Source organism: Palaemon carinicauda, chromosome 14 (genome assembly GCF_036898095.1).
Source record: "Palaemon carinicauda isolate YSFRI2023 chromosome 14, ASM3689809v2, whole genome shotgun sequence".
Taxonomy (NCBI): domain Eukaryota; kingdom Metazoa; phylum Arthropoda; class Malacostraca; order Decapoda; family Palaemonidae; genus Palaemon; species Palaemon carinicauda.
In genome coordinates, this window is record NC_090738.1 from 37,744,446 (window position 1) to 37,771,837 (window position 27,392).

Genomic DNA, 27,392 nt, shown 5'->3' on the forward strand with positions numbered 1-27,392 from the left:
AAAATGGCATATGACGAGGTGAGAGTAAGAGAAACTGGTAATTTAGAGGAGGAGTGGAAGTTAGTAAAAGAAAATTTTGTTGGGATTGCAAGTGATGTATGTGGCAAGAAGGTTGTTGGAGGCAGCATGAGGAAGGGCAGTGAATGGTGGAATGAAGGAGTGAAGGTAAAAGTGGAAGAGAAAAAGAGGGCTTTTGAAGAATGGCTGCAGAATAATAGTATAGAGAAGTATGAAAAATATAGAGAGAAAAATGTGGAAGTAAAGCGCAAGGTACGTGAAGCAAAGAGGGCAGCTGACCTGAGGTGGGGTCAGGGATTGGGTCAGTCATATGAAGAGAATAAGAAGTAGTTTTGGAAAGAAGTGAAGAGAGTAAGGAAGGCTGGCGGAAGAATTGAAGAGACAGTGAAAGATGGAAATGGAAGGTTGTTAAAAGGAGAGGAGGCAAGGAAAAGGTGGGTGGAATATTTTGAAAGTTTGCTGAATGTTGAGGATAATAGGGAGGCAGATATAATTTCTGTTCCAGGTGTTGAGGTGCCAGTGATGGGAGATGAGAATGAGAGAGAGATTACAATAGATGAAGTGAGGAGAGCACTAGATAAAACGAGAGTAGGAAAAGCATCTGGTATGGATGGTGTGAAAGCTGAGATGTTGAAGGAAGGGGGTGTGACTGTACTTGAATGGTTGGTGAGATTGTTTAATGTGTGTTTTGTGTTGTCAATGGTACCAGTAGATTGGGTTTGTGCATGTATTGTACCACTATATAAGGGTAAGGGAGATGTGCATGAGTGTTGTAATTCAAGAGGTATTAGTTTGTTGAGTGTAGTTGGAAAAGTGTATGGTAGAGTATTGATTAATAGGATTAAGGATAAAACAGAGAATGCAATCTTGGAAGTACAGGGTGGTTTTAGAAGAGGTAGGGGTTGTATGAATCAGATTTTTACAGTTAGGCAGATATGCGAGAAATATTTAGCAAAAGGTAAGGAGGTGTATGTTGCGTTTATGGATCTGGAGAAAGCATATGATAGAGTTGATAGGGAAGCAATGTGGAATGTGATGAGGTTATATGGAGTTGGTGGAAGGTTGTTGCAAGCAGTGAAAAGTTTCTACAAAGGTAGTAAAGCATGTGTTAGAATAGGAAATGTAGTGAGTGATTGGTTTCCGGTGAGAGTGGGGCTGAGACAGGGATGTGTGATGTCGCCGTGGTTGTTTAACTTGTATGTTGATGGAGTGGTGAGAGAGGTGAATGCTCGAGTGCTTGGACGAGGATTAAAACTGGTAGGCGAGAATGACCATGAATGGGAGGTAAATCAGTTGTTGTTTGCGGATGATACTGTACTGGTAGCAGACACAGAAGAGAAGCTTGACCGACTAGTGACAGAATTTGGAAGGGTGTGTGAGAGAAGGAAGTTGAGAGTTAATGTGGGTAAGAGTAAGGTTATGAGATGTACGAGAAGGGAAGGTGGTGCAAGGTTGAATGTCATGTTGAATGGAGAGTTACTTGAGGAGGTGGATCAGTTTAAGTACTTGGGGTCTGTTGTTGCAGCAAATGGTGGAGTGGAAGCAGATGTACGTCAGAGAGTGAATGAAGGTTGCAAAGTGTTGGGGGCAGTTAAGAGAGTAGTCAAAAATAGAGGGTTGGGCATGAATGTAAAGAGAGTTCTATATGAGAAAGTGATTGTACCAACTGTGATGTATGGATCGGAGTTGTGGGGAATTAAAGTGATGGAGAGACAGAAATTGAATGTGTTTGAGATGAAGTGTCTAAGGAGTATGGCTGGTGTATCTCGAGTAGATAGGGTTAGGAACGAAGTGGTGAGGGAGAGAACGGGTGTAAGAAATGAGTTAGCGGCTAGAGTGGATATGAATGTGTTGAGGTGGTTTGGCCATGTTGAGAGAATGGAAAATGGTTGTCTGCTAAAGAAGGTGATGAATGCAAGAGTTGATGGGAGAAGTACAAGAGGAAGGCCAAGGTTTGGGTGGATGGATGGTGTGAAGAAAGCTTTGGGTGATAGGAGGATAGATGTGAGAGAGGCAAGAGAGCGTGCTAGAAATAGGAATGAATGGAGAGCGATTGTGACGCAGTTCCAGTAGGCCCTGCTGCTTCCTCCGGTGCCTTAGATGGCCGCGGAGGTAGCAGCAGTAGGGGATTCAGCATTATGAAGCTTCATCTGTGGTGGAAATGTGGGAGGTTGGGCTGTGGCACCCTAGCAGTACCAGCTGAACTCGGTTGAGTCCCTGGTTAGGCTGAAGGAACGTAGAGAGTAGAGGTCCCCTTTTTGTTTTGTTTCATTGTTGGTGTCGGCTACCCCCCAAAATTGGGGGAAGTGCCTGGGTATATATATATATATATATATATATATATATATATATATATATATATATATATATATATATATATATATATATATATATATATATAGTTAAAGAAACATTATCAATGTAAATATTGGAATGTTTAGGAGCAACAGTCCTCAATCTACTTACAATCACACTTGAGCATGAGATTAAACTCTCCTCAATCACAATCAATATTGTCCTAGAACAATTCCCAAGGTATCATTCAAAGTGTTCCAAGAACAAGAGGTGCTTTTGGAATGTCTAAAGGCCTTCATGCACTACAAGTCCCTTCAGGTACCATAAGCATAAGTCTTCTTCTCTAGAGGCTGAGTATGGAGCAAAGGTTCCGACTGAATGTGGCCTGACAAGCATCATTTAGTCCATGAGGAATACCAACTCATGAAGAGGCAACGAAAAAGAGTTGAGTTGGAGAAGGTAGTAAAAGACTTCCAGCCTAAAAATAGAGGAAAATTCCACCTCTAACGCATGTTGAGATATGGAACCTGAAAAGTAGGCATGGAATGGATTTGGATAGCGGAGAGAGGGAATGTGCTTGGTAAGATATCTCCCTCCTCCTTTTTCCCTCCTAACACCTCTTTTGGACCATGCAAGGGAGGGGCAAGATTGGGTGGCTCAGGGTCAAACCCCTAATGAAGGAAGATGGTGATCATTGCAGGGATCTGGAGGTCAGGACTTTCCTGAAACTCAAGGAAATGAGAGGATTTATCTTCCCACTAGTCAACCACACTTCCTTGCTGTCACAGAGGAGCAATGGCCTGGGAGAACAATGAAAGCATTCTTTATGATGTGAAAGCTATAAAAGATTCCTCTGCAGCAATACAAATCATTACACTGCAATTTTTGTCACAAAGGAGCACTAGGTACACTTACTGACACTACACTATACAGGGATCAGTGTTGGCACCAGGTGTGCCCATCAGACGAGTAATTTTTACTATCATATATGCAGGTATAGGAAACACTCAGTCTGAATCAGGTAATTATCTCACTGGGCAGAAAAACTACAATGTGAGTAAAGTTATGTTCTGAGTTCATCGTCTTCCTAATCAGATGAGTGAGAACACTCAAAATATACATAACACATGGAGTTTTGAAAGTTTTTAGTGTAACTCATGGAGATTCAAAGGCTTGTATCCTCATAGGAACAAAATTCATCTCACCACATGCCTATCTTTCAGTGCGCTTCCACTTTTTAAAAAAATTCATCACAAACGAATAACAGAAAAAATTCATTAGTTGCGAGAGAAGGGCAAAAAACAAAAGTGGCTATCCAGTGACAAGCTAGTGGGCGAGGTTTCTCCTTTGCGGCACCTGTCATTAACCAATTCACTTGTGAGTGATTCAAGGGCCGTTCAAGCGATACTGAAGATATAACCTAAATTTTTAAGTGGAGGTATACAGTACATACATGTAGGAACATTTGTGGGCTCTAAGAGGAAATAATTAATACTCCTCTTGAACTAGATTGAGATACATTAGAAATACTTTAGCTTGCCATGATTAGTTTTTTAAATAGACATCTGTCAATACTCAAACAATATTATTGAAATCTAAATCACTTATAATGAAAAACAATTCCAGAAAAAAAATTGTAAATTTCAAGATATAACAAGTGAACAACTTGAATTTTACTATCAACCACAAAATCAACTTTGCAATGGTAATTTCTGCAAACCTTTTTACAAGAGCTTGAATGCAGGGGAATAAAAATGAGAAATTATAACCTGCACAATGCTTTGCCACGACTCTCCTTTCCAACTTATAAAAGTATGACTAAATCAGTCAGTACTGCATAAGTGCCGTAACTTTCAGTTTGTGCAATTACGAGTGAAGTTTGAGCTGATTTTTCTATATCATGGTTTAAACTTTCTTATTTAATAATAGTGTTATTCTTACCTACAATTTTCTACTCTGAAATGTAAATTCCTTCAGTCACAATAATTCAATGGTCTAACTGAATTACTAAAGTTTTCATGGTTACATTGTGTAAATACAGTATAAATTTTCTTTTATATATATATATATATATATATATATATATATATATATATATATATATATATATATATATATATATATGTATATATATATATATATATGTAGGTATATGTATATGTATATGTATATATATATATATATATATATATATATATATATATATATATATATATATATATATATATATATATATATATATATATATACATATATACATATATATATATATATATATATATATATATATATATATATATATATATATATATATATATATATATATATGTATATATGTATATATGTATATGTATATATATATATATATATATATATATATATATATATATATATATATATATATATATATATATATATATATATATATATATATATATATATATATATGAAGAGGAGGTGATAAGTCCAAACTCTATATACATCATGGTACTTAGAGAAAAGTTAATTTAAATCAATATCTGAAAAAGTAATAACAAACACCTTAGCATAGTAACTCCTTAAACGATAAATATAAGGCACACAAAAGGCACATTATCTTAAAAGTATTAATAATCGTAAGGCATATTCTGCTTTAGAATCATTACAAATAACTATAAACTACAGTATTACATACAATGTCTGGCTCATTCAAATCATTAAACGTTGAGAATAAATTTTACAATAATCTCAACCTTAAATCTTTTTCTATCAGTACAAAAAACTCTTTTACACTATCTTTCATATGATTTGCATTTGAATTCCCAATTACAGCCAACAATATAAATATTTCTGAAATTTTTTTGCTTCATACCTATAATGGTTTACAAATGTAATTATGATTGGAAATACAATACCAATAGCAGTTAGTGTAACAGTTGGCAGCTCTTGTCTCACCTATAGGTAAATTCCCTTTGCTTTAATCTGTTATGCAGAAATGAGAGCCAAAAACAGAATGGAAAGACACTACAAGTTAAGATAAATAAGTTTGTATGTATGGAAAAATTAAGATTCATTACTTTAACTACCGTTTTCAATACTATTATTATTACAGCGACCATAATGTGCCTTCCCGCAAATAATCACATTCATGAATAGAAACCCATAAATGCTATGGTCTGACAGTACTCTCAAGTTCCCAATAATGATGCATGCCTAAAAATTTGGGTCACAGCTTTATCTGAATTATATAAAACATCTGAGAAACAGAAATACAAAATGTAAGTCTCTCAAGACAAAGCTCTATCTTCCGTAATACTGACACATTAAGAAAAAAATCTTGCACTGGGATCAAATGACAAATTCTTGATATTATTCCCTGCCAAATGGATAAGGTGTTTCTAAAAAGATTAGAAATCTCAAAGATAAATTCTTGTAAAGATAAGCTTTATAAATACAGTGGAAATTAACAATACTAATGAAATTAAGTACTTAAAAATTCAGCAAACAGAGTATCTAAAAATTAAGCAAACATGGTTAACTTAATCATTAAAACATAGTTTAACAGACCACCGAATTAAAAATGTTATATATTTTACCAAACCTCTGAGTCACCAATCTTGATTCTTATATGACAGGTTCAAAAGGTTTGTTCTTAATTTATTACATTCTTCTTAATATAATGCCACTCCTTAAAATTGAATAAATTGAAAATGTTGAAGATTCTGAAAAAATTATTTTGAAGGGTTTGTTTCCTAAATTACACAAGTTGCGGCTTGAAAACTGAACAAACACAAGTACTGGTCTGTTCTACACTGCCTGCCATCTGGAATTGGGTTATTCATTAAATATCCATAAGTCAAGAGTGAGATCAAATCAAAGATGGGATAATCCCAAATCAACGTGGCATTGTTTTTTAATAACCCACAATCAAACTTTATATTCAATGTTGAAATTTATCATTGCCAGATTCATTGTTCCATCATGTCTGCTATTTATCTAGTATGACAGCTTTTAGAAAATAATAAATCAACGAAAAAATTGTTATATTTGAGCTGGTCCTTATGGCTAATTTGCCTGCTTTATCAGCATCCTTGGTCTAAACATTTTACCATTAATGCCAGATCGATATTTATGGTATAAAAATCCCAGCACAGGCAATAAAGATTAATTACATCAATAAAAAAAGGTAATGCACATACTAACGCAAAGCTCAAGGTCACTGAAAGCACACAGCTAATCTGTTGAAGATCAGACACGAAAGTAAAGGGAATAGTCTAGCATGTGAGAAAAAGAGTTACCTTAACTGAAAATATCTTAATGCACCTTTAATTCACAATAATTCATTAGCCATTAGTCTAATTTTAACAACTTTGACCAATTATTAACTGCATTAGTAAAACCTAATAGTATTTCTTTTCTATAATAAATTTTCTTTGTTTTATTAACAGCATTAGTGAAACCTAGTAGTTTTTCTTTTCTATAACAAATTTTTTTAGTTGGACTTATTTCAAACATCACCCACAAAACATTCCATTTTCTTCTTTAATTATGCATAGTGTGTTTATTAAACACTAACCTCTAGTTTCCTTATGGATTGTATAAAGTAAACAAGCTTTCCTTTGCCGTTGACTTTTCAAAACTAGGTCAGTTTTCATACAATGGGCGACTCCTGAAACATCTCCAGAGAAATCGTCCTAATTTACAGTGCATTGAAGGTTAAGCTTACTCAACTTTTAATGTTATGCAATAGCAGATCTCTCTGAAATTAATGCATGGGGCAAAACCAAAACCATATGAGGAAATATCAATGTCGAAGTTGGGCAATTACAAGTTATGGCCATTACAGAAACCTAAGCAACAACAGTAAAGTTATTCCTAACACAATGTACAGGTTAATATACACACTCAATCAACATTCTGAAATTTGAAAAAATTAAAACCCTTGTAAATAAGGTATGGATTATGGATTATTAATCAAATCTACTGTACTATTGAGATAGATGTCAATATGATGGTAGGTACAGTATTATGATGCCATACATCTACAACCAGGGATAGAATCATCACCTTCATAAACTTTTTATGTTGGGTTTCGTCTATATGAATTTATAAGCAGAATACTGATGAACAAATATTTCTAATAATATATCATAGACATAAGAACATCTAAATATAATACTAATTGGTAAAGATTAATTTAATATCATGCCAAGTCAACTAAAACCCGGTTTTTTACACAAACTCCAAAAGGCAATGAAGTTTCAAAATATATATAAGAAAAAAAAAACATTAAATCACACAGCTAGTTACAGAAGAGTATATACAGGTACTTAATGTATTTGAATAAAGCCTTTCTGAAAAATGATGTAGAGTAACAGAGTACTTCTTTAAAAGGACATTTTAAAGACAAACATTTAAATTCTACAGTATACATAAAAGCTACACATGATCCAATACAAACATTACAAATAAATACAGCAAAATATATTAATACAAAATCCCTGAAACCTAAACCAATAGTATTTATCTCAGGAACAGTTTTAATGAGTAGAGAAATTTATGTGGAGAAACTTAAAAACTAATATTGGAAGAGATTGCAATACTTCTTCGAGAAACTTGACACATAAAACCTGGATCTTCAAACTCCATACCTAATATAAATCATTTATAACAATATTTTAGTAGTCTGAAATCACTCCCAACTAATATTATCGGAAAATAGTTTTCTGTTAAGCAAAGCGATTACTGCCTTTTAACAAGCCAAAGGATCATCACTTTCCATAAGAAGATTATGTTCCTCATAATCACTGTCATCTCCATCATCAAAATCTAAGGGATTATCAGGATCTAATTCAACTTCAACTTGTATCTCCTCTGGATAAACAACACTTAATTCATTTGTTTGTTCCATTTCATTCCCTACTTGGTCTGGTTCTACAAGGTTGGTGTCAATCCCCAATATAGCATTGTCTGATTCATCAATATCATCATCTAGACTAACATAACAGTTACCTCTAGAAACTAAAGATGGTACAAGATCACCATCTTCTGTTTCCTTCCAATTTTCCCTTTCATGTTCTCTCATGTGTTCTCGTAGGTCAATACGGGATTTGAAATCCTCTCTGTGGCAAATTCCACAGAACAATGTATTATTGTGATACTTCTTGATGTGAGACCTAAGGGATGCAGGTTCAATGAAAGTCTTTTTACACAATTCACAAGCATGTGGACGGTCATCAGTGTGCTTTTTGCTATGTAACTGAAGAGATTCCAGATCATTAAATGACTTCCCACAATTTATACATCGGAAAGGCTTTTCTCCTGTGTGTGTTCGCTCATGTCTAATCAAACCAACTATTTGTGTAAATCCACGCCCACAAACCCCACAAGCATAAGGCTTTACTCCTGAATGAATGCGCTCATGAGCTTGAAGACCAGACTTGAAACGAAACATTCGACCACACTCCTTGCACTTATACGGCTTTTCTCCTGTATGCACTTTCAGATGTTGTTTCAAATGAGTGTTACGAGAAAAAGCTTTCCCACAAACTTTGCACTGAACAGGACGTTCACCAGTATGAATACGCATGTGTGATCTTAAATTAGTTTTTTGGTTAAATGAAGCATTGCACATCCCACAAGTAAAAGGCCTTTCTCCTGTGTGAATACGCATGTGACGAATTATGTCAATTCTCTGGCGATATCGCTTGCCACAAACATCACAGGGATATGGACGTTCCCCCGTATGTATTCTAATGTGTGATATTATGTGGTCTTTTGTTCTATAAAACTTATTACAATATGGACACTTAAAATTATTTAAAGGATATATTGGAATATCACAAATACCTTTCCCTGAAATTTCCGACTCTATTTTAATTCGCATAAAACGTTGATCTCCTTGAAAAAATTCATCGATTATGACTGGGTTAACCGCCTTATATTTTATTTGAACTAATTCAGACATCTCTGTATTAGCACTGTAACTGTCATATTTTTCAACATTCACATTTGTTGGTCCCAGTACATTTTCAGATGTCAATCCCTCTTTACCTAAAGGTATAGGCTTGAGTTTAAGGAGTTTGGATGCTGCTGCTGCTTGCTTTACCTCTTTGGGGATATTGCAACTTATATAATCTTTGATGTCAGCATTTCTTGGTATCAATTTAACTTTACCCGGTTCTGAAGGCATTTTTTTATTATTATTCTTGTAAAAGGCATAAATCTTTCTTTGATTATCTAGAAATGTATCTTTACAATCAAGTCCTATAATTTTAGCTTCTGCAGATGAGAGATAAATCAGGTTCCCCAATGGTGTCCGCATAACAAACCGTGATGGCGCATCAGCTTCCTTGTCTTGGGTTGCAACAGTTAGAAAATCACGGAGTTGTTCATCATTTGCCAACAATGCATCTGTTAATAGGAATTTTACTTTTTATATTAACCATTAGAAACAAAATACTGTAAACATAACATATCAAGTCCTCATTATGCAAAAATATAATCAAATAGGCAGAAAACAATAGATGAAGTTATAACTTTTACCTAAAAATACCAACCATTCATCCTACAACTTTGTAATGTAAAGTGTGTGCCAATCAAGAGGTACAGGGAGAAGGGCACTCTTGATTAAACAAGTTTCATACCTAACCCTTCAAGCGTCAACCCCTCACCAAATGATTGGCACTACAGACTCAGGCTCTTTTCTTTGACATTTTACTGACTAATTTGAGCACAATGATTATGTAACTTTACAGCATTTATTGTTCTATAATTGAATAAATTTCCAATGGTTTATAATACTATATACAGTACAATATTTTATAAAATTCTTATATGGGTAAATAATATTAGAGAGACTAAAACTGGCATGTCCAACTGTACTGAAGAGAGCAGAAAAATTAGATGTAAAATATGTCCAATGATGCTCAAGTGATTACATAAAAATAAATATACAGTAATCTCAAATTTTGAATACTTCTTAGTAGGTCATACAAAAAGCCTCTAAATATATTTACACAACACTTATTTCAGAAGGCAATAACTATTTTCACCTTTTCAGCTGTATTTGCCTAACTTGAAATATGATATTTTAATTATAAAATAAATTTTTGAATATACTTACCCGGTGAATATATAATAGCTGCTACTCAGCGGCTCGACAGAAAACACACTCAAAAAACTCGCGAGCGATCGCTATGAAGGTTGCGGGTGTGCCCACCAGCGCCAACTATCGGCCAGATACCACTCTTGCATGTAAACAAACCCTTCAATTCTTCTCGTCCCGCTGCGTCTCTATTGGGGAGGAAGGGAGGGCCTTTAATTTATATATTCACCGGGTAAGTATATTCAAAAATTTATTTTATAATTAAAATATCATTTTTAAATATTTAACTTAGCCGGTGAATATATAATAGCTGATTCACACCCAAGGCGGTGGGTAGAGACCAGAGTTAATTAAGTTTATAGCGTATAAGCTAAGAGTTTTTGACAGTTATCAATATAACAAAACCAAAATATATAGGTACCTGGTAAGGAAGTTGACTTAGACGATTACTCTGCCTTGTAAGTCTGTCTTCCTTACGAAGCCCAGCGATCCTCTTAGGATGCTGAAAGACTCCCAGGAGCTGAAGTATAAAGGGTTGCAACCCATACTAACAGGACCTCATCAAACCCCTAATCTGGGCGCTCTCAAGAAATGACTTTGACCACCCGCCAAATCAACCAGGATGCGAAAGGCTTCTTAGCCTTCCGTACAACCCATAAAACAACATTAAAAACATTTCAAGAGACAGATTAAAAAGGATATTGGAATTAGGGAAGTGTAGTGGTAGAACCCTCACCCACTACTGCACTCGCTGCTACGAATGGACCCAGTGTGTAGCAGTCCTCGTAAAGAGTCTGGACATCTTTCAAGTAAAATGACGAGAACACTGACTTGCTTCTCCAAAAAGTCGCGTCCATGATACTTTGCAGAGATCTATTTTGCTTGAAGGCCACGGAGGTTGCTATAGCTCTAATTTCGTGCGTCTTAACCTTAAGCAAAGATCGGTCTTCCTCACTCAAGTGGGAATGGGCTTCTCGTATTAAAAATCTGATAAAATATGACAAAGCATTCTTTGACATAGGTAAGGATGGTTTCTTAACCGAACACCATAACGCTTCAGATTTACCTCGTAATGGCTTAGTACGAGCTAAATAGAACTTAAGAGCTCTAACGGGACATAACACTCTCTCCAGTTCGTTGCCTACGATCTCTGATAAGCAAGGAATATCAAAAGATTTAGGCCAAGGACAAGAAGGCAGTTCATTCTTGGCCAGGAAACCAAGTTGAAGAGAACAAGTGGCTTTTTCTGTAGAAAAGCCGATGTTCTTGCTGAAGGCATGAAGTTCACTGACTCTTTTAGCCGAGGCCAAGCACACCAGGAAAAGAGTCTTAAGAGTGAGATCCTTCAGGGAGGCTGAATGTAATGGCTCAAACCTGTCTGACATGAGGAACCTTAGGACCATGTCTAAGTTCCATCCAGGAGTAGCCAAACGACGTTCCTTAGAGGTTTCAAAAGACTTAAGGAGATCTTGTAGATCTTTATCGTTGGAAAGATCTAAGCCTCTATGCCGGAAGACTGAAGCCAACATGCTCCTGTAGCCCTTGATCGTGGAAGCTGAAAGGGAGCGAACCTTTCTCAGGTGTAAGAGAAAATCAGCGATTTGGGCTACAGAGGTACTGGACGAGGATACAGATACAGACTTGCACCAGTTTTGGAAGATTTCCCACTTCGATTGGTATACTCTAATGGTAGAAGCTCTCCTCGCTCTTGCAATCGCACTGGCTGCCTCCTTCGAAAAGCCTCTAGCTCTAGAGTCTTTCGATAGTCTGAAGGCAGTCAGACGAAGAGCGGGGAGGCTTTGGTGTACATTCTTTACGTGGGGCTGATGTAACAGGTCTACTCTTAGAGGAAGACTTCTTGGAAAGTCTACCAGCCATCGAAGTACCTCGGTGAACCATTCTCTCGTGGGCCAGAGGGGAGCAACTAACGTCAACCTTGTCCCTTCGTGAGAGGCGAACTTCTGCAGTACCTTGTTGACAATCTTGAATGGTGGGAATGCATATAGGTCTAGATGAGACCAATCTAGAAGAAAAGCGTCTATATGTATTGCTGCTGGGTCTGGGACTGGAGAGCAATAGATTGGAAGTCTCTTGGTCATCGAGGTTGCAAAGAGGTCTATGGTGGGTTGACCCCAAGTCGCCCAAAGCCTCTTGCACACGTCCTTGTGGAGGGTCCATTCCGTAGGAATTACCTGACCCTTCCGACTGAGGCAATCTGCTAAGACGTTCAAGTCGCCCTGGATAAACCTCGTTAACAGGGAGATGCCTCGATCTCTTGACCAAATGAGCAGGTCCCTTGCGATCTCGTACAGTGTCAGGGAGTGGGTGCCTCCTTGCTTGGAAATTTATGCCAAGGCTGTGGTATTGTCCGAGTTGATCTCCACCACCTTGTTTCGAAGGAGACTCTCGAAGTTCATCAAGGCCAGGTGGACTGCCAAAAGCTCCTTGCCGTTGATGTGCATGCTCCTCTGACTTGAGGTCCACAGACCTGAGCATTCCCGACCGTCCAGGGTCGCACCCCAACCCAAATCCAATGCGTCTGAGAATAGAACGTGGTTTGGTTTCTGAACTGCTAGGGGAAGTCCCTCTCTTAGACTGATATTGTCGTTCCACCAATTCAGGCATGCCTTTACTGTTTCGGAGATCGGGATTGAGACCGCCTCTAGCGTCTTGTCCTTTTTCCAATGAAAAGCTAGATGGAACTGGAGAGGTCGAAGGTGTAGCCTTCCTAGCGAGACAAACTGCTCCAGGGATGATAGAGTTCCTACTAGACTCATCCAATTCCTGACTGAGCAGCGTTCTCTCTTCAACATCCGTTGGATTATGAGCAGGGCTTGCTCTATTCGGGGGGCAGACGGAAAAGCCCGAAAAACTGGACTGCGAATCTCCATCCCTAAATACAGTATAGTTTGGGATGGAATCAGCTGGGACTTTTCCATGTTGACCAAAAGTCCCAATTCCTTGGTCAGATCCAATGTCCAATGAAGATCCTGCAGACAGCGATGACTGGACGAGGCTCTGAGAAGCCAGTCGTCCAAGTAAAGGGAGGCTCGGATTCCCGATAAATGGAGGAATTTTGCCACATTCCTCATAAGCCTCGTAAACACGAGAGGAGCAGGACTTAGGCCAAAGCACAGGGCCCGAAACTGGTACACCACATTGTCGAAAACAAACCTCAGAAAAGGTTGGGAATCTGAGTGAATGGGGATGTGGAAGTATGCGTCTCTTAGGTCGAGAGAGACCATCCAGTCTCCCTTTCTGACCGCTGCTAAGACTGATTTCGTGGTCTCCATGGTGAACTTTGTCTTTGTGACAAAGACGTTTAGAGCACTGACGTCTAGCACCGGTCTCCAACCTCCTGTCTTCTTCGGTACTAGGAAGAGGCGGTTGTAAAACCCCGGTGATTGAAGGTCCGAGACTTTCACCACCACTCCCTTCTCTAGCAAAAGAGACACTTCTAGTTTCAGGGCTTGTCTCTTTGATTCCTCTCGGTATATGGGAGAGAGGTCGATGGGGGAAGTCGCTAGAGGAGGTTTGTGTACAAATGGAATTTTGTACCCCTCTCTAAGCAACCTCAGAGACTGTTGGTCTGCGCCCCTCTTCTCCCAGGCTTGCCAGAAGTTCTTGAGTCTGGCACCTACTGCTGTCTGAGGCTGCGGGCAGTCAGACTCTGCCACGTGAGGACTTGGCTCCTCTCTTCTTTCCTCTCTTTCCCTCGGCACGAGTACTTCCCCTGCTGGGAGCTCTGCCACGAAAGGGCGGAATAAACCTGGACGCCGGAGTGTCTATCCTTGGTCTAGCAGAAAAGGAGGTCGAAGGAGTCCCTTTGCGAGCAGAGGACGCTACCAAATCATGGGTGTCCTTCTGCACGAGTGACAAAGCTATGTCCTTAACCAAATGTTCAGGGAACAAAAACTTCGATAAGGGAGCAAAGAGTAGTTCAGATCTTTGACAGGGAGTAACTCCTGCCAACAGATAAGAGCAAAGGGACTCTCGCTTCTTAAGGACTCCTGAAGTAAAAGAGGAGGAGAGCTCATTGGATCCATCGCGGATGGCTTTATCCATGCAGGACATAAGTACGGAGACATCTCTATCAGCCGATGAGATTTTCCTACTTAAGGCTCCCAAACACCAGTCAAGGAAGTTGAAAACTTCAAAGGCTCTATAAATGCCTTTCAGCAGATGGTCAAGGTCCGAGGAGGACCAACTAATCTTCGAGCGTCTCATGGCTAGGCGGCGGGGAGAGTCTACAAGGCTTGAGAAGTCGCCCTGGGCAGAGGCAGGGACTCCCAAGCCGAGAACTTCTCCCGTGGCATACCAGACGCTCGATCTAGACGAGAGTTTAGATGGAGGGAAGGCAAAGGCCGTCTTCCCCAAACTCCTCTTGGTTTCCAACCAATCGCCTAAAAGCCGTAAAGCTCTCTTGGATGAGCGAGAGAGCACAAGTTTTGTAAAGGCTGGCATGTCAGCAGGTACGCCTAAAACAAACTCAGACGGCGGCGAACGAGGAGCAACAGAGACGAAGTGATCGGGAAACAACTCCTTAAAAATTAACATGACTTTCTTAAAGTCCATTGATGGTGGAACTGTTCTGGGTTCATCAATATCTGAAGGATGATCCTCAGGCTGAGGGTCAGCAACGTCCTCATCTGAAGGTTCCTCATCTGACAACTGCTGAGAAACAAGCAAAGGGGTTGGCAATGCTTGACACGCAGCGTCCACACGCACTGGTGCATTAGTAGCGGACCAGGACGCAACGTCATGTAACTGCTTGACAGTCTGTGAACTGTCAACAACAACAGGTGCGTGAGGACGCACAGCGTCCACTCGAGACTGCTTTGACCGCCTAGTCTGAGCAGTCAAAACAACTCTAGACTGCGGATGTTGACGCTCAGCGTCAAAACAAGTCAACTCCGAAGGTTGGCGAACGTCCTGAACGTCAACAGGAGCATCAGCAAGTTGCCTAACGTCCAAATGCGGCTGAAAATCCACACGAGACCGCATCGAGTGTGGTTCTAAACAACCTGACTGACGTGACTTGGCTACGCCAACGTCAACAGGACGCACAAAGGAACGTTTGGGTGGCTGAAGGCCAGGATCTCGATGAGATAAACGGCTAGGCTCAACGGAAACCTTATCGGCAGAAGTCTTCCATAAGGGAGGCAAGCTTAGACTGCATGTCCTGCAGTATAACCCATTTAGGGTCCACGGGAATGGGTGCGGTAACCGACGGGGTTAACGTCTGAGACGGCACAACCTTGCCTTGCTTAGGCGGCGAGCAGTCATCCGATGACTGCAACGGGTCCGAACTGTCCCAATGACTACATCCAGGACGCTGGACCTGTCCTGAAGGGACCGACTTCCGTTTAAGAGGCCTAGAAACCTTGCTCCACGGTTTCTTGCGCGAAAAGCCTTCGGAAGACGAGGAGAAAATGGGCTCTCTCGTCTTATGGTAGGGGCGATCTTGGTGAGATACGCCTGATACCAAAGAGGGAACGTCTGTTCGTTGATCAAGGCCTCTCGAACCCATAAGTCGTACGACATTACTTCTCCCCTGGGCTTGGGAGCTTGCAAGAGGTCCCGGACTAGGTGAACGACAGGCACGAACAGACGAACCCTCGGTAGCAACACTGTTCACAACACTTTGCGCACTAATCACTTTCCCACTTTCCGCTGTGGCACTCTGACACTTAAGCTCCTTCACGTCAGCCATGAGTTGATTACGATCAGTTGCTAACGCTTCAACTCTTTCCCCCAAGGCATGAATAGCACGTAACATGTCTTGCATAGATGGTTCCTGAGTGCTAGAATGGGGGTTAGGAACAACCACTACAGGGGAAGGATTAGGTTCAGGGGCATGTGGAGAGGAAAAATCTACAGACCTAGATGAACTCCTCCTTACCCTATCTCTCTCTAGCCTACGTGCATACTTATCGTATTCGAGCCAATCGAATTCCGAAAGGCCCACGCATTCCTCACACCGATCTCCCAATTGACAGGTTTTACCCCGACAATTGGAACACACAGTATGTGGGTCGAGAGATGCCTTTGGAAGACGCCTATTACAGTCCCTAGCATTACACTTACGAAATCTAGGTACTTGTGAAGGGTCAGCCATTTTGAATTAGTCAAAGAAATTCCAAAAAACAATCCAAGTCATCAACAATTAATCTGATTCAATAAAGAGTTCAAGAGTTTATGTTGAGGAAAAACACCTGCACTGCGAAAGCTCAAACCAAAATGAAGTACTTCACCAAATATGTTAAGAAAACTCCAGGTTCTACAGCGAGTATTGATACGTCTTGTCGTCAAGGTCGACAGAGAAGAATTGAAGGGTTTGTTTACATGCAAGAGTGGTATCTGGCCAATAGTTAGCGCTGGTGGGCACACCCGCAACTTTCATAGCGATCGCTCGCTGAGTAGCAGCTATTATATATTCACCGGCTAAGTTAAATATTTAAAATTGGTACAGTATTGCTAAAATTCTACCAGACTTGAAGTTTATGGTTGGATATTTACATAAAATATGACAAATTTTGAACATAATTTGTATTTTTCCTAACACAAACTCGAGTCCTTTACTTTAAGAGATAAAAACAGAGAAAGATGGAATATGGCAGTTAAAATATTTATCGAGGTGTAAACATACCAGCCAGCTGCTAGGAGGCAGCCGCCTAACCCGTCCAGCCACCAGTGATACAAAGTACTTTAACAACAGTCAAGACTTCTTTCGAAGTGGTGATAGTGGGCAAAAGACAGGTTTGTATAGTTAAGAAAAATAAAAATTACTTTTAAAATTTGTCATCTGCTCTTACATGATAATACAAACCCTTGTCCTTTACTATAGGAGATTCATCCTTAGGAGAGAGGAAGTCTCCTTTACACAGGCTGGAACTTTACCATGAAGTCAAAGATTTTTGCCTTCAGGCCAAAGAGTCAGAGCTCCTTACACCTTGTGAACCAACTTTGAAAAAGGCTGGAACACAGCCTGTGTTTAAAGTACTAGTTAGGCATAAACCTGTGGTGTAACCTGACCCAACATGATGGCAAGGCTATATTATGGATCAGTTTGTTTGCTTGGATACAGCACACTCCTTGAAAGGAGTTTGGGGGAAAAAAGACCCTTAGCACAATCATTAACTAGCTTGGTGATCTTGCCTCTCTTCAGAAGGAGCCCAGCTGGCGAGGCTCCTGATACTGTGCCACAACATGAGAAGGGAAGATTGACAGAAAAATGAAAGAGGTCAGTCATTCCTCACTTTCAACCCAGATTTACTCGTAACCTCTACCATCGATTCAAAGCTACTTGTCCTGCAAGGGAACTGAGGTAACTAAACCATTTGCTGAGTAGCCACAAAAGGTCAAAGAGGAAAGGTTTTCATGGACCTCTGGGTGACATCCTGCAGGTAATGGGCAGTGAAAGTCGTCTGACATTTCCAGATTGCCGTCTGAAGAGCCTTTACTACAAAAAAGTTGCATGAAAAGGTTAAAGAGATACTGATAGCTCTAATGTTGTAAACCTTTATTGATACTCCAGTTTCAGCCAGAGACGAAAGGGACGTGAAATTACTTCCCTCAACCAAAAGGTAGTGATGTTCTTGGTGACCACTTTCAAGTTTCTTCCAGTACTAACAAAAAGATATTGCAGATGAAGTCTATCAGATCTGGTGTATTTGAAGTAAGCTCTCAACCCCTTTAAAGGACAGAGTAATAATTGATCAGGATCCTCAGTTACTTCTCGGAGACTTGCAACCTGAAATGACAGAAACTTTGGATCGTTAGAATACAGATTTTGGGTTTTGGCGACACACTTAGGGATGAAGCCAAGAGAGACCTCCCTCCACCTCTAGAACGGGTGATGTTGAAGGAGAGCCTACAAAGTTCGCTAATTCGTTTGGCAGAGGCCAAAGCGAAAAGAAACACTGTCTTTAGAGTTAGATCCCTATCTGATACCTGTTTCAAAGGTTCGTAAGGTGTCATCTTCAGGGAATGTAAGACTTTGACCATGTTCCTGATCACCTTGACTGAAGGGAAAAATTGATCCAAGCTCCATTTGAGCATAGAGAGGTCCTACAAAGAAGAAATGTCTAACCCATCAAGTCTAAAGACTTGGCTCAAGGCTGAGCAATATCCTTTCACTGGAAAAAGTAAAGTTTCTCCTTAAGGAGGTAAAGAAAAAATCAGCATCTACTGGTACAGGGGTTCCGAGAGGATAGATACCCTTTCCATGACACCAACAACAGAAGATGGCCCGCTTGGCCTGATAAAAGAGTGAAGACAAGGATTTGCAGAGGTGCTAGTTGTGCTGTCTCAAGAAAAGTTTCTGTGAGAGGAGATGCCGGATAACCTCCACATGTGAAGATGTAGACTTTACCGCCTCGTGGTAAATCCTGATGTGTGGTTGGTATAGTAGGTTGGGACATGGAAAAAGTTCCCTCAGCAGTCCTGCTAACGGGAGTAGGAGGTCTGTGTACCACTCCATGTGAGGCCACATTAAAGCTACAAGTCATAACTTCATTTTGAGATACTGTGCAAGGGTATAAGAACCTTGTTTAGTACCCTTCTTGGAAGGAAAAATGGAGTTAAAAGTGTAGGCATTGACATCGGTCCATGGATGCTGAAATGCGTTCTCAACCGCTGCTGCTACATCTCGGACCGGTGAGCAGTAGACAGGGAACTGCTTGTTGAGGGACGTGGCAAAGAGGTTTATTGTCTGGCAACCCCACATAGTCAGGATCCCCGTCGCTATCTGAGGAAATAAAAGACCATTCTGAGCTAACTATCTGTGTCTTTTGGCTCAGTTTGTCTGCCAGTTTTTTTTTTTTTCAAGTAGTAGGTTGGCCAGGGCACCAGCCATCCATTGAGATACTACCGCTAGAGGTTTCTTGGGTTCTTTGACTGGCCAGACAGTACTCCATCGGTTCCCTCTCCGGTTACGGCTCATTTTGTCAAGCCCATTCTATCCACATTCTCCTCTGTCCTCATACACCTAACAACACTGTGATTACCAGACAATTCTTCGCTCAATGGGTTAACTATTAAACTTTAATTGTTCAGTGGCTACTTTCCTCTTGGTAAGTGTAGTATAGACTCTCTTTATCTATGGTAAGCAGCTCTTCTAGGAGAAAACACTCCAAAGTCAAACCATTGTTCTCTAGTCTTGAGTATTACCATAGCCTCTGTACCATGACCTTCTATTGTCCTGGATTAGAGTTCTCTTGCTTGAGGATAAACTTGGGCATACTTTGTTTTCTCTTCTACTTGTTTTTTTTTTTTTTAAGTTTTTATAGTTTACATATGAAAGATCTAATTTAACATTGTTACTGCTCTTAAAATATACTATTTTCATTGTTTACTACTTCTCTTGTAGTTTGTTTATTTCCTGGTTCCCCTTCTTCACTGGGCTATTTTTCCCTGTTGGAGCCCTTGGGCTTAAAGCATCCTGCTTCTCCAACTACGGTTATAGCATAGCTAATAATAATAATAATAATGAATCGGGCTGTTAGGATTATTGAGTGTTTTTTGGCCCCTTGATGGTCCTGATTGCTAGGTGGCACAATTGATGGGCATGGTTTCTCCTCATTTGCAAATGTAGGCCAATGTGGAGGCGTTATCACTCATCAACACCAACAAGGGGCCTTTGAGAAGGGGGCAAAATTTCTGTAAGGCCAGCCACAACGCCATAAACTCTAGAATGTTCGTGGGGTTTTGAGGGTCCAGGTCTGACCACACCCCTAATACATTCCGATGGTCTAGATGGGTTCCCCAGCCCTCCTTTAAAGCATCCGTGAATAGATTAAACTACGGAGATAGGACTGTTACACGACTCTCTTCAAGTTTGTGGTTTCCAACTAGCACTCAATATCTTCATTGGCTTTTGCTCCCAGGGTCACCAATGACTGGGGATCGTCAAGGTGTTGTGAACCATGACTACTCAAGTAGCCATTCAAGAGATTGTATCTATAGTCTTCCTCTTCAAACTGCAGTATACCTTTAAAAGTAAGGGAGAAGATAAAACGTGAAGAACAATAAGTATAATTTTGGGATATGGCTGTTCAAAGTTTTTCTTCATATCTTTACAGAGACAATTTTAATAAATCATGATTATTTAGTTTTGGGTATTAATACACCAAAACTGTGTTATTCATCATAATCTAATCATAAATGAAGTTTCCTTTACCCAATATTGTGTTTCTTTAGGCTCCTGGTTGCCCCATGTCTATTCCAATTCCCTCTCTCTCCTTCACTAACTCCACTAATATCACTGGTATAGCGCAAATATTAGAGCGTAATTTCTTCTCCTGAATGTTAGCGAGATGTATTGATTGTCTTTTCCTCTTTGTCATCATGAAATTCTTGCCGAAACAAAGAAAATCAGACATAAAAGCAAGGGAAAGTCAAGAGGTCAAATTCATAAGTTTTGCGTTTTTACAAAGAGAACATTAATAAATCATGATAATTATGAATTTTGTTCTTTTCATTTTATCGGTATTAATACTATGAAAATCAGAAATGAAGATATCTTCACCCATTGTCTTTAGGCTTGAGCTTCCTCAATGCCTTTTCCTATATTCTCTCTGTTCTTTGTTAACTCCACTAATATTATTATCATTATTACTATTATTATTATTAGCTAAGCTATAACATAGTTACAAAATCAGGATGCTGTAAGCCCAAGGGCTACAACAGGGAAAAATAACCCAGTAAGGAAAGGAAATAAGGAAACGAGTAACATATATGGGAAGAAATGAACAATTAAAATAAAATATTTTAAGAACAGTAACAACATTAAAACATCTTTCATGTATAAAACTATGAAAAGAGACTAATGTCTGCCTGTTTAACATAAAAACATTTGCTGCAAGTTTGATGTTCTACTGATTCAACCACCCAATTAGGAAGATCATTCCACAACTTGGTCACAGCTGGAATAAAACTTCTAGAATACTGTGTAGCATTGAGCCTCATGATGGTGAAGGCATGACTATTAGAACTAACTGCATACCTAGTGTTACGGACAGGATGGTACTGTACGGAAGTTCTGAATGTAAAGGATGGTTAGAATTATGAAAAATCTTATGCAACAAGCATAATGAACTAATTGATCAATGGTGCCAGAGATTAATATTTAGATCAAGAAAAAGAAATTTAATAGACTTTAAGTTCCTGTCCAACAAATTAAAATGAGAATCAGCAGCTGAAAACTAGACAGGAGAACAATACTTGAATCACAGAATGAAAGAATTAAAACACTTCTTCGGAATAGATCACCGAAAATCTTATAAGGCTTTCTCAATAAGCCAATTTTTTATGCAACTGAGTGTTTCTCAAAAGTAAATTTGCTGTCGAGAATCACACCTAAAATTTCAAAAGAAACATACAGTTAAAAAAAACATTATCAATGCTGAGATGTTTTGATTGTCTTTTCCTCTTTAGTGCGATGAAATTTTTGCCAAACCAAAGAAAAATAGACGTAAAATAAAGGGAATATCACAAATTTTTAGTAATTTGAATTTTTCCAAACATACTTACCGAGAACTACTTTCTTAGGAGGTACCTGGAATCTCCTCTCAACCGACCAGAGTTTTGTGTAGTTTACTCTACTTCCGTTTTCTGTGAGGATCACCCCGGGCGGAAGGATACGTGCCGAGGCTAACCCCGAGTCAGGCCACATGCTAGCTTGGGTCTCGACCCTCAGTAAGTTCTTGGAAGCTAAAAATACCTAAGGGTCAGTAAGGCACTCGGGGAAGGAAGGGAGGGCCATTACCCCAAAGTAGTTCTCAGTAAGTATGTTACGAAAAATACAAATTACTAAAAACTTGTGATTTGTTCCAACACAGAGACTTACCTTGAACTACTTTCTTAGGAGACTTACACTTTAGGAGGTGGGAGTGTCTACCTGACCATGACCCAACTAAGCAGAATGGCCGTGAACCTAGATAGGAGACTAGGTTCCAAAGGTTGTCTGAAAACGAACCGTAAGAAAAACTACACAAAGAGCTCATGCTAGTGTCTAAGTACTCACCCTTAAAAAATTTCTTGCTGTTGTGTTCAATGACGAAGCTGTGAAGTCATGTCTTGTGCAGTCTCTAAATGGTCAAACCTCCGGGGAAAGAAGAGAAAAGAGAAGACAAGGGGAAAAGGGAAAACGATCCTGTGTCTTTTTGGTCTTGATACCCGCGATTATACCTGGGGCTTTGTCCGTTAAATCGCTTGGAGCGCGGAGATGACTGTCCCAATAGAGAACCCGTCTAGAGACTTCCTAGAACATTCCTTGAGGTAGTGGGCTGTGAATGTAGATTGGTTCAACCAGGTGCCTACTCTGAGGATCTGCGCTACTGCCATGTTTCTCTCAAAGGCAAGAGAGGTACTTATGTCATGTGGTCTGGGATTACCTGGTAGGGGAAGACCGGCACTACTATAGGCCTTGATGATCACCTGTCTAAGCCAAAAGAAGATGGTATTCTTAGAGACCGGCTTCCTCACCGTGCCCGTGGAGACGAAGAGGTTCTTGATACCAGGCCGGAGACTGGCAGTCCTCTCCAGATATTCCCTTACGGCTCTGACTGGACACAACTCCAAATCTTCCGGATTACCTGACCGAAGAATTGCTGGAACAGTGAACCCCTCGAAATTTGGATCCAAGACAGCTAGATTTTGTGTTTTAGCCACAAATGAAGGAACGAACTTGAAGATCTCACGCCAACCTCTTGTATGCGAGACTTCGTAGGTCAAACCATGGATCTCGCCCACTCTCTTAGCTGAAGCCAAAGCCAACAAGAAGACCGTCTTGAGAGTGAGATTTCTATCTACTATGTCCTTCAAAGGTTCAAATAGTGGCTCACTCAGCATTTTCAGAACTCTAGCCACATCCCATTGCGGTACCCTGGAGGCATGGGGAGGACAAGTTTGCTCAAAGCTCCTGATGAGCATAGAGATGTGCCTAGAGGAACCCAGATCAAAGCCTTTCAGGAGGAAAACTTGGCTTAACGCTGCACGGACTCCCTTGATGGCTGGGATTGACATGCCCACCACGTCCCTGAGGTGTACGAGGAAATCCGCAATGTCCGGAATCGAGGCTCCTAGGGGCTTGATGTTTCTGGAGGCGCACCATTTCATGAAAGTGGCCCATTTGGCCTGGTACACCGCTGCCGATGAGTGCCTCAGATAACGAGACATTCTTTCAGCTGTTCCTGCCGAATAACCTTCTTTCCTTAGGAGCCGCTGGATAACCTCCACGCGTGAAGGCCCTAGGATCGGGGGTTGTCGTGGAATCTTTGGAAGTGTGGCTGCCTCAGGAGATCTGGTCTGTCTGGCAGAGACCACAGGGGAAGGCACGCTAGCTCTTTTAGATCCGCGAACTATTCCCTCTCCGGCCACCAAGGCACTACCAAAGTCATCCTTAGGTTGTGAGCCGTCCTTACTCTGTTGAGCACTTGACTGATCAATGCGAAGGGAGGGAAGGCATATACGTCGAGATTGTCCCACCTGTGTTGAAAGGCGTCTTCCAATGCCGCCTTTGGGTCTGGGACAGGAGAACAGAATACGGGGAGTTGTGCCTTCAGTCTGGTTGCGAAGAGGTCCATCACCGGCGAACCCCACATTTGGATGACGAGTCTTGCTACTTCTGGGTGAAGGGACCATTCGGTCCCCACCACCTGGCCCATTCTGCTGAGTCCGTCGGCTAGGACATTCCTCTTTCCCAGAATGAATCTTGTTGTTATTACGACTTGTTCTGACTCGGCCCAATCCAGAATCTCCAACGTGAGATCGCAAAACTCCTTCTATTTTAGACCGCCTTGCTTCTTTATGTAGGCTACCACTGTGGCGTTATCGCACATTAACGCCATTGTGTTTCCCCTTAGAAGACCGACGAACTGAAGGCACGCTTTCTGAACGGCCCTCATCTCCAGGACGTTGATATGCTGAGTCTTTTCCACCTCCGTCCAAGAGCCCCTTGCTGACTTCCCGAGAAGGTGAGCTCCCATCCCCTCGAGGGTGTTTGTTTGGTCCTGCCACCACTCCAGGGATTGCCTCGTCTCTGGAAGAACAGGAACTATTTCGTAGGGAGAATCTACTTTGTTCCAGAGTCCCTTCAGGTTCCATTGGATGGTCCTGAGTTTCATTCTCCCTTGGGAACCAGCTTCTCCAATGATACTAGATGGCCTATCAATCTCTGCCAATCCTTCGCTCTCCTGGGCTGTCCTAATAGAAAGGGATGGAGGACCTGGTCCAGGTTGTTCAGCCTTTCCTCTGATGGAAAGACACTCACTAGTCGGGAGTCTAGAACCATCCCCAAGTACGTCATCCTGGTGGAGGGAGACAGGTGCAACTTCTCCAGGTTGATGGTAATACCCAGAACTTTGCAGAATTGCAGTAGCTTCGAGCCTTGCTCCTTCAAAACTGCCTCTGAGGAAGAAAGGAGCAACCAGTCATCCAGGTAGCGAATCAGACGAATTTCTCGTTCGTGAGCCCATACGGAGACAGTCATGAAGATTCTCATGAAAATTTGGGGAGCTGTTGACAGGCCGAAGCAAAGTCTTGAATTGCAAGATCTGGGTATCCCACTTCCCCCGAAGGTACTTTTTGCTGGAGGGGTGAATAGGGATCTGGAAATAGGCGTCCTTGAGATCTAAGGATATCATGAAGTCTCCTTCTCTCAAGGACTCCAGGACCGACTTCGGGGTGTCCATCTTGAAGTCGGTCTTGCACACAAACTTGTTGAGGGCTGACAGATCTATGACTGGTCTCCAACCTCCCGTCGCTTTCTCCACCAGGAAGAGGTGGCTGTAGAACCCTGGACCCGGTTGTAGAACCGTTTCCATTGCCCCTTTCGTTAACATAGTGGAGACTACTTCTTGCAAAGCTTCCCTCTTCAAGGGGTCCTTGAGGGCTAACCACTCCGCCTGACTTGCTGGGATAAGAGGTGGTGGATCTGCCAGGAACGGAAGCCTGTACCCCTCTTTCTACACTGTTACCGTCCAGGGTTCTGCTCCGTGATTCTTCCATGCTTGCCAAAATTGTTTGAGGCATCCCCCTACCTGAGGCTTGGGCAGGAGTGGGTTGCCTCTCACCCTACCTCCTTCTGGAGGAGCGACCTGAACGCCTTCTCCTGGAAGCTGAGTGAGCTGTTCTAAACGAGGCTGGGGCTGTGGGAGCGACCCTGCGGGAGGGCTGTGAAGGCTGAGACCACAGGGACGCTGGGGCTTCACTTCTTACCTGGTTAGGGGAGGCTCGAGACGTCGACGGTCCATCAGATGGAGGCCTTCTGTAAATGGGCCTCCTCATGGTGTGAGGTCTGGGAATGCTCACTTCCTTCCATTTCAGAAGTTTCTCAACCACCTCTTCTGTCTGCTTCAGGGGAAAAAGTCCATCACCCCACACAGAAAGGTTCCTCAACGTCCTCGCCTCCCTGTCCGGCATACGCCTGGACAATTTACTCAAGACTGTGTCTCTTCTTCGCAGGACCCAGTGGGCGGATAACGCTAGAGACTGAAACGTTAGGAACTTCAAGGCCCGCCCCCCGGAGCTGATAAGTTCCTTCAACAGTGCTTGATTGGACGGAACTGCAGGGTCGGGGGAAGCCTGGATGCCTACTAGTGTCGAGACCCACCAGTCTAACCAAGAGGCAACATTGACAAGGTCCTTGGACATCTCCTCCATCATCGTCGCCTTTGATTGAGAAAAACAGATAGGTGCTGAAGAAGCTCTGTCCTCCAAAGCCCCCTGACCTAATACTTCCAGGGAGTCTTCCAATTTGCTGGCTCCCTGTGGCTGTCCTTCCATCCAATAATACTTGCTTTGGGACTTCAACCCCTGGAGTAACTTGGAGGAACTCTGAGCTTTGGAACCCTCAGCGTTTCGTGCCGCAACCTTGTCCATGTGAGCACGGCCAAGCCTCACATCTATGGCCACAGGTAGGGCTAAGGACGGCTTCTGTTGAACGGGTTCCTCCATTAGTCCATTAAGGCTAGACCGCCAGGCATCCGTCTGAGGTTGAGGAACCGTACCGACGGGGGCCTACGTACTAGGTTGTGGTCTGAGGATGGGCATTGCGGAGGCAGCGAGAACCTCCGTCCTCCGTTTGTCTTTCTTCAAGGGGGGCGAGGCTTCCGTGGGTTTGCCCGACGGAGGAAGCCGTCCCTCTATATCGCTCGGTTGAGCAACTCGACGAGGCTGCCCGTCCGAAAAGGCGACTCCCTCCGCTGGGCGAGTTGAGACGTCTGTTTCGAGGCCTTACGCCTGTTCGAAGAGCCCCTTGGGTCTTTGCGAGAGTCAACTCTATGGCTGGTGGAGGCCCTTCTAGGAGGACTGACTCCGGGAAGCCAACCCGCAGTGCTCGGGAGAGTAGTAAAGTCCGCGAGCTTACTGCGGGGAATGAGGACCCATTGCTCCTTCAGCGAACTGCTCCTCCTGGCTTTCCTCCTCGGGGACCTTGACCGCTTCCTCCCATGTCGTGACCTAGAACTGGACCTCGAGGGGGAGCGCCGTCTCCTGGACCAGTCCCTCCTTCGACGATGTCTTCTCCACGCCTCTTCCTCCGACGACAATGATGAGCCTGCCACCGAAGACTCCGACGACTCCTCGTAACAGATCAGAGAGGCGGGCGCAGCCGGTTTCACAATTTTCTGGGTTCCAGATGTCGAAGGCTGAAGGAAGACGTCGGGAACCGCCGATAGAGGGGCTGGGAGAGAGGTCGGACGATCTACATTCTGGAACCAGGACCCAAGGCCGTCCTCCCCCCTCAAAGGCGACCTACAGGGAGTTCTTGGGGCCCCCATCCGAGGGGATCTTCCAACGGTGAATCTTCTTTTCCTGGGGCTCCTTCAGCTGCGGAGGTGCCTGAAACATAAGTCCAAGAAGCTGGTGAAGACACAGGGACATCTTTATTCCACATAGGGTCGTCTGAAGAGGACGTGCCCCCCCAAGCACAAGGGCTTTGTCTTGCAGACCCTCACTAAGTAAACTTTCAGGCCCCCCCCCTTGCCTGTAA

At 41.9% G+C, this 27,392-nt stretch overlaps 2 protein-coding genes across 2 annotated transcripts in view; both read right to left on the reverse strand.

Annotated features, from left to right (window-relative positions):
• The window catches only part of LOC137653523 (glycoprotein-N-acetylgalactosamine 3-beta-galactosyltransferase 1-like), a 170,333-nt gene that overhangs the window by 32,008 nt on the left and 110,933 nt on the right, over positions 1-27,392 (reverse strand). The window lies entirely within an intron of this gene.
• LOC137653521 (uncharacterized) overlaps positions 4,777-27,392 on the reverse strand; it is a 70,643-nt gene continuing 48,027 nt past the window's right edge. The window contains exon 3 of the mRNA XM_068386985.1: positions 4,777-9,705. Within this exon, the coding sequence (XP_068243086.1) occupies positions 8,045-9,705 (1,661 nt within the window). The 3' untranslated portion in view covers positions 4,777-8,044. The remainder of the gene's footprint in view (positions 9,706-27,392) is intronic.